Source organism: Orycteropus afer, unplaced genomic scaffold, assembly GCF_000298275.1.
Source record: "Orycteropus afer afer isolate SDZICR_OR568_19922 unplaced genomic scaffold, OryAfe1.0 scaffold00030, whole genome shotgun sequence".
NCBI classification, from domain to species: Eukaryota; Metazoa; Chordata; class Mammalia; order Tubulidentata; family Orycteropodidae; genus Orycteropus; species Orycteropus afer.
In genome coordinates, this window is record NW_006921617.1 from 9851435 (window position 1) to 9859693 (window position 8259).

Here is an 8259-nt window from a genome sequence, read left to right on the forward strand (position 1 = left end):
GCAGCTGGTGGTTTTGAACTTCAGAACTTTTAGTTAATAGCCTTATGCCTTAACCACTGCACCACCAGAGCTCCTTGTAAGCACACAGGCCCCTGTTGATGAAGCTATGTGCAGAGCCACTCTGAGAGGCTGCAGGAAGAAGAAACTCCTGGCCACCAGACACTACTCACCATGTATGAAGGGAAGATCAGAACTCGTTTGTGCTTGCCACAAGGCCACTGAGGGTCATCCAGAAGATTGGGATCATAGTCCATGAAGTCTCCCAGGTCACTACCTGAAGGTCACAAAAAAAGTCTTAATTAGGGAATCAGAACCAGGAGCAGTAGGGAGAAGTATACAGTTGGATGAAAGAAAGGCTGGTTACAGATTCTTTAGCTCTAAGTCACTGTGTCACCCTGACCTTAAGCAGGTATCTCTGTCTGCCATTGAGGTGTGGCCCCCATAAAAGGCTTAGCCAAATTTTTAACATTCTGACATTTTTTTCCATTTCAGAAAATGATGTGCTTATCTCACTGACCTAGGAGAGCACAAAATTTCAGCAAGCACAGAAGCTGCAGACAGCCCTCCTGATTCCAGAGCAAAGCCCTGAAAAGGCCATTTTCTAAACAGATCAAATCTGCAAACTCAGTTGTGCCTTCTGAGAAACACGATTTGGTGTGACTGCTTTTGGTCACATGGTATGACTCATTCATGTTGCAGGGACACACATCAGAGCAGTTACCAACATAAGCAGCTGTGGTAAGTAACACCAGGCAGCCAGGACCCAGAGGACAAGCACTCTGGAACTCAGCACCTGAGTGACATCTGGACAACTTGGGCGTTTCTCTGAGTGCAAACAACATTGCTTCATGGAGGGGTTTCTCCCTACTATCAATTTTTACAAAGGTTTGTGTAGGCATAGTTGGAAGTAGTCAAGTCTTCCTTCAGCAGCCAACTCACCTCACCCATTATGATAATCAGAGGAAATTCTCATGCCTGAGCCTGTGCTACAGGCCTAATTATTTGAAAGAAAGCCAAACTAAGCACTGTGAAAATGCAGGAGAGAACCAGGTGAGCCTTGAGATGAGAAGCTGAATTGCCAAGAAGCTGAACATCCAGCCATCTCTGCAGGGCAGCCTGAGACAAGTGTCCTTGGAATTTCTTCTTGCGGACCCTTGAAAGGCCAGCCACTAAGGCATCTAATTAGAGGGGAGGTCACCCTGTGCATTGATTGTAAACTCAGGATTTCCCCAAAGTCCTATCACTTGAGGGTGAGCTTGCATTCTGAGGGCACCTGGCCCACATCTCCACACACCTACCCAAGAGAGCTCCCCAGGCCCAGCCAGGGCCCCAGGTCACCTGTGTCGAGGCTCCCCTGGGTGCTGCTTGCCCGTCCAATGGAGAGACTGCGGTGGCTCAGGTTCCGGAACTGGGAGAAGGAGGAGGTGGAGTCTATGGTGTTTCTTCGGGCCCCAAAGGCATTGGTGGGTAACAGAAATTGGGTGTAAGAAACAGTCTGAAAGGAGAAGACAAAAGTGGGCAAGTTTATTCCCAGGAAATGCAGGTACTGCATTCTGACCAAGCTGTTACTACCCCAAGTTCAGGGCCACATTCTCACAGTTGTAATTCTAAATCCAAGAAGACCTGAAAATGATACTTATTTTGGCATTCCTCTGTGCCACATTTGTGCCCAAGCTTGAACTGGCTTGAGGCTATGGATAATTTTAATTACTCCCACTTGATTGCTGCAGAAATAGGAATGTGTTTGATAACAAGGTACTAACTCAGAAACTGTTAAAGGTGTTGTGTGGTATATGAGCAATACACGGTATTTCTTGTGATTACCCACCAAGTGTAGAGTTCCAAGATACAGCTGGCCCTGAGAACTTGTGATAAAGCACTGTAGGCTTCTATCATGTTCGTTTTGCAGATGCTATGATAGTCAATCTTATTCCATGACCCCTCATTCCAATGTGAACACTTAACCTTTAGGAATGAAGACAGAACAAGTGTGTTTCTTCTCATCTGCACAGGAAAAACACCCCACAGGCCCAGCACCTTAAGTTCAGGGGTGAGGTCATTAAGACACAGTGGTGATCTGGCAGGGTGGGGGGTTGAAGGGTTGTGTCTCAATCCCACAGCCACATCTGTAAGCAAAGTACTCTGGGGCAGTTTCCCCAAAGAAACACTTGGATCATCTCCATAAACAGGCTTTGGGAGGGGTTATGAGGTCTGCCTGCGACCCAGCATGAAAAGGTTAAGTTCCTCTTTCAACCTTACACTCCTCAGAACTCATAACCCAGCAGACCATCAAAATGTGGACAGAAAAGGAATCTGACAGCCTTGCTGCTCAGGAGTCATGGCATAAAGCTGGAGGGACTCTTTTCTTTTTATAAATTGTGCTTTGGGTGCAGATTTACAAAGCAGATTTGTTTTACATTCAACAGTTCGTGCACATCTGATTTCATTGCTCCGATTGCCATCCCCAGCCATAAAAAACTCTCCTCCCCGCGACTACCCCCTCCCTGTGCCCTTCTTATCTATGCATTCCTTCTGTCCATCTTTCCCTCTATGTGAATGCTACCCCTCTAATGTCTCAAGGCTGACTGATCTAAGGGGTGCATCTCCCTAGAGTAAGTGGGTGCATCGACCTGGGGTAGGTGTTCTGCATGTAGGTCTTTCTACTGTTGGGTTGAGAGCCAATCCACAGAAGCGAGTCCATTTCTAGGCCCGAAGGATAACCTGGGGCCATAGTCTCAGAGGTTCCACCAATCTCTATCTGACCACTAATTCTGGTCATTTGTGGGTTTTTGAATTTTATTCCACATTTTTCTGGAGGGACTCTTAATTTTTCAGAGCCATGGGGTATGGGACTCTAAAAAATGTTCTGGTAGCAGGAAGACTGCTTGTTGGCCCTGTCACTGAATGAATATTCAAATCACCAGCTACCATCCTGGAGTACAGCATGTCAAACAATGTGTGCATGTATGTTTCTGAGATACCAGTGAGTATTACACACTTGGTTGTAATCAGCATTGGCAGAGAAATGCATGTCTCTGGGAGCTCTATGTTTCTCTAACTATGAGCTCAGACAGAAAGTGTGTGCACACTGGGGGAGCTGCCACCACAGCCTGGGAATCTGCCCCTGCCCTTCCCTGCCTCCAGGACTAGCTTCTGCCATAGAGAGAGAGTGGGGCTGGGGTCCAGCACATAATACTGCTTCCTGACACCTATGGTACCACATGAACACCTGTGTGGGAAGTCCAGCAGTCTTACCTTCCCATCAGCACCCAGCTCCACACCCTCCAGACCAATGATCTCTTTCAAGCTCACAGCACCTGCTGATTGTCTCCCTCCATCCAGCTTCGAATCCCTGGAAGGATATGCCAAGAAAATGCTTTTGTTACTCCGGAAAGAACTGCAATGGTGTTTATTGCACAAGACACCACAGCCACAATGGTGAAAATGACCAAGTGGACCCGGGTGGCTGAAGGGTGTCACTGTCCTTCCTTCGGGGTGTCTCAGAGACATGCAGTTTCACCTACTTTGAAGTAAAAGAAATCCACTAGAACAGAAAGCTCAAAGATGAAGCCAGGCTTGGAAACAATGGACTGCTTGCATCACCCACTGCCCGGCATCCCCTCTCTGCCCAGCCCCTGTACCCTTGGAGCTAGTCAGGTACAAAGTGGCTCACTTCTCCTTGCCACCCCCTTAATTAGATAGGAGAAATAAATCCCTGTCCCAGTTCTCAGGTCTACGCCTGGTAATGAAGGAAGCAGCCCAGCCATCTTGCAAGGCCACCCAGAAAATGACTATCTTCTTATAAAGAAGAATCGACAGGCACAACAATCAGCATTCAGATGGCACTCGGCCCTTTATACACCGTTGCTCTAATTCTTTGGGAGCTCTGGTGGTGTAGTGCCTGAGGCATTTGACTGTTAACCAGAAGGCTGGCAGTTCAAACCCACCAGCCACTCCTTGGAAGGAAGATTAGGCAATCTACTTCTGTAGTGATATCGCTCAGAAACCCAAGGAGGGGTTCTCTGTAAGTTGGATCCGACTTGACGGCAGAGTGTGTGTGTGTGTTTGTGTATGAGACAGGATCACTATTATTAGTATTTTACAGCTGAGGAAACTGAAGAAACAGAGTCAGTTAATGGCTTGCCCAAGGTCAGGGACAGTAAGATGGAGAGACTGCATCTGCACCCAGTGGTCTTTCGAGCATAGCACATTGCCTCTGAGATGCGAGACGTGCTGACTGTGGGTGAACACCCATGGAACTGCTCACATTTCCAAAGGCCAGTCCCTCCCCACTTAACAGTGGTTCACAAACTTGGCTACATAATGAAATCACCTGAGTCTCTCTGACAAGACACTGCTATTAGGCTCCCGCCCCACAAATGTTCTGAGTTAGAGAGTATGGGATGTGGCCTAGGTGTCAGTAGTTTTAAAAGCTCCCCCCAAAACAAACAAATCGCACTACCATTGAGTCTATTCCAACTCATAGTAACTGTGATAGTTGGAGCTGTGTGTCAACTTTGCTGGACCACAATTCTGTGTGGTTTAAGCAATTGTGATGTGGGTTGTCCCAAAGATGGGATCAGATGTATATGTTTTGAGCAGCCAATCCAGTGAAAGGGAGTTTCCCTAGGGGTGTGGCCTGCTTCCAGTATATTTATGGACATCCTGGGAAAAGAGACACTCTTCTGTGGATTGGGATTCTGCCTACAACTGTCCGTGAGCGAACAATCCACCATTCGGCCTGGGGATCTTGGATTCGTCATTTGTTGAAGTCAACAGCCAGTATACTGCCTGCCAACCTTGAGCTCCTCAGCCCCTGCAGCTACGTGAGTCGGGAGAAATCTCCAGCTTGATGTTTGATCCAAGAACTTGGGACTTGCCAGCTTCTATAAGTGTGTGAGCCATTTTCCTAAGATAAATTTCTCTTTCTCTATAAACTTTACTGGTTTTGCTTTTCTAGAGAACCCAGCCTAACACAGCAACCCTACAGAACAAACCAGAACTGCCCCTTAAGGTTTTCAAGGCTATAAATCCTTATGGAAACAGACTGCCTCACCTTTTTCCCACAGTGTCACTGTATGTCACTGGCCCTGTCACTGAATATTCAAATCACCAGCTACTGTCCTGGAGTACAGCATGTCAAACCATGGTGGTGTACATGTGTGCATGTATGTTTCTGAGATACAAGTATTGCACACTTGGTTGTAAGCAGCATTGGCAGAGAAACATATGTTCTCTGGGAGCTCTGTTTCTCTAACTATGAGCTCAAAGGGAAAGTGTGTGCACACTGAGGGAGCTGACACCATAGCCTGGGAATCTGCCCCTGGCCTTTCCTGCCCCAAGACCTAGCTTCTGCCATGGAGAGAGAGTGGGGCTGGGGTCCAGTCCAACGTAGGTTCGAATCGCCTAACCTAGCAGCCAAGTACTTTAACCACTGTGCCACCAGGGCTCATCAAAAGCCCCCCAAGCCAAAACCAAGCCCACTGCCATCGAGTTGCATCCAACTCATAGCAACCCCTCCTTGGGTTACTGAGGCAGTATCACTACAGAAGTAGATTGCCCAGCCTTCCTTCCGAGGAGTGGCTGGTGGGTTTGAACCACCAGCCTTCTGGTTAGCAGTCAAATGCTTCTAAACTGTAGCCCCATTTGAGGATGACTATTTTCCAGCTTTAGTCTCTATTACACAGGTGCTTGCTAATCAGAGCCCCCTCGGACCACCAGTGTTCAGTGCCCTCTCCTACAATCTCAGCAAGAACAAATAAAATGCAGAAGCAAGTCTCCCCGGAAGGAAAAGTCATCAGAGAAAAAGAAAGGCAGCCAGCCATGTGGGTGGGGAGAAGAGCAAAAAGGTGGCCATTCTACGTAGGGAGAAGACAGATTCTTTCATTTGTTGCAGAATTGTGGTCTATGGGAATTCCATGGACAAAGTGGCCCCTTTATTTTACCTTCAATGTGGGGTGTGATCAATGACAGTTTTCAAAATAAATGCCATGACCATGTGCCCCCAGAAAGTCGTGTGTTTTTAAAGTAGTCGCCATGGGAGGCTAATGATGCTGCCCATGCTCAAAATGTCCCTAGAGTCCCTTTTGGAATCGACACCAAAGTCATGCCAAAAAGAAAAAACACCATCCATCCTATGGTCTGGATCATGTTTATTACTCTAAACACTATTACTCTGTTTAATCACTACTCCCTACCCCCCACACCTATACCCAATTCACCAGATTTTACTATAAATAATTTCCAAGCCAAAAACCAAACTCAATGCTGTTGAGTCGGATCTGACTCACAGTGACCCCTCCTTGGGTTTCTGAGGCAGGATCTTTACAGAAGTAGATTGCCCAATCTTCCGAGGAGTGGCTGGTGGGTTTGAACCACCAGACTTCTGATTAGCAGTCAAATGCCTTAGGCACTACGCCACCAGAGCTCCCATACATAACTTCAGGGTATTTCAAACCTTACAGATGGGACAGAATAGGTCAGTAACTCTGAGTTGTAAATGTTTAGTTACCGCACTGCTATCAAGTTGATTCTGACTCACAGCATCCCTGTAGGACAAAGCACAACTGCCATAGGGTGTCCAAGGTTGTAAATCTTTATGGAAACAGACTGCTTCATCTTTCTCTCATGGAGTGGCAGGTGAGTTCAAACTGCTGGCCTTTTGGATGGCAGCTGAATGTATTAACCACTACACCACCAGAGCTCCTTAATGTTTAGTTAAGAGTTGTAAATCATCTGAGAGCTTCAAAACTGTCCTGAGCAGTGTGGTGCTGCAGGGGTGTGTTTGAGCTCTTCCTCGGGAGCCTCCTCTGACAGGGGCATTCTTACTCTAAAGTCCAGGATTACTTCAGTCTCATTACTGTATTTTTTATTGTGCTTTGGTTGCAAATTTACATAGCAAATTTGTTTCACTTTCAACAGTTCATGCATATCTGGTTTTACAGCCTGGATTACGGTCCCCAACCGTAAGAAACTCTCCTCCCCTCTCCTACCTGGGACTACCCGCTCCCAGTGCCCCGCTCATCCATGCTTTCCCGTCTGTTCAGCGTTCCCTCTATATAAGCCCTACCCCTCTGGTGTCCCATGGCTGCTTGATCCAAGGGGTACATCTCTCTAGCGTAGGTGGGTGCATTGACCGGGGGTAGGAGTTCTGTATGTGGGTCTTTCTATTGTTGGGCTGAAAGCCAGTCACCTAAGAGAGTCCATTTCCAGGCTCAAAGGATATCCCAGGGCCACAGTCTCGAGGGAAGTCCCATTACTTTAGATATACACTGTACCTGGTGGCACAAATGGCTAAGTGCTTGGCTACTAACCAAGAGGTTGGAAGTTTCAATCTACCCAGAGGTAGCTTGGAAGACAGTTCCAAAAGTCAACCACCTTGAAAAATCTATGGAGCACAATTCTACCGTGCACACATGGGGTCACCATGAGTCAGAATTGATGCTACGGCAACTTTTTTTTTTTTTTTTTAAACTTTAGAAACACACTATATCAACCAAGAGACCCACATTCAGTTTCGTGACCTCAAATCCAGTGCTGGGAAGACCAAGTGCTACAGGCCAGCAGGGCTTATCTAGGCCATGCAGGCAGCCCCAGGATCTCAGGAGTGTGCAGACTCACAAGGCCACTTGCAGTGCTGCTCTAACTTCTAAATGAGAAATGCTGGCTGGTTCCAAAATCTTCCTAAAGCAGTTATGGATGGTGATGATGAACGCATCGGGGAGCTAACAAAGGGAAATGCTCATAAAGTAAAAACCTGAACAAGGCAATGAGGCAAAACAGCCTGGTGGTGAGGGGCAGGGGGCCAAGGGCGAACAGGAAGTGCACTGGCACAAAAAGAGCACTGTCTTTCATTTCATTAAAGGACCTACCACACGGTCCCATGGACTTCAACTTCCCCAAAACCAAACCCAGACAGCATGTTCCTCAAATTCCCAATTCCCAAACAATTTACTCCTTGTTTCCATCTGTTAGGTGGAGAATAATATTTTGGGCTGCAAATTAATATATGAGCAGAGACTATCTTTATGGGGTGAGGTGGCCAAGAGAAATAAGAAGTATTAAAATAAGACTGTACTGAGAGTGCTCCTAGACTGCGAGCTTACTGCGGGCAGGAACAGTGATCTGATCTTTGTTGTTGTTGTTGTTGTTAAGTGCCATTGAGTCGTTTCCGACTCATAGCGACCCCATGCACAGCAGAATGAAACACTGCCCGATCCCGCGCCAGCCCCACAATCCGTTATACTTGAGCCCATCATC

General features: G+C 47.1%; 1 protein-coding gene across 1 annotated transcript in view; it reads right to left on the reverse strand.

Moving 5' to 3' along the window:
- CABLES1 (Cdk5 and Abl enzyme substrate 1) overlaps positions 1–8259 on the reverse strand; it is a 139176-nt gene that overhangs the window by 19435 nt on the left and 111482 nt on the right. The window contains exons 5-7 of the mRNA XM_007935614.2: positions 3256–3352; positions 1339–1495; positions 171–274 (exon numbers count right to left, since the gene is read on the reverse strand). Of these exons, the coding sequence (XP_007933805.1) occupies positions 171–274; positions 1339–1495; positions 3256–3352 (358 nt within the window). The remainder of the gene's footprint in view (positions 1–170; positions 275–1338; positions 1496–3255; positions 3353–8259) is intronic.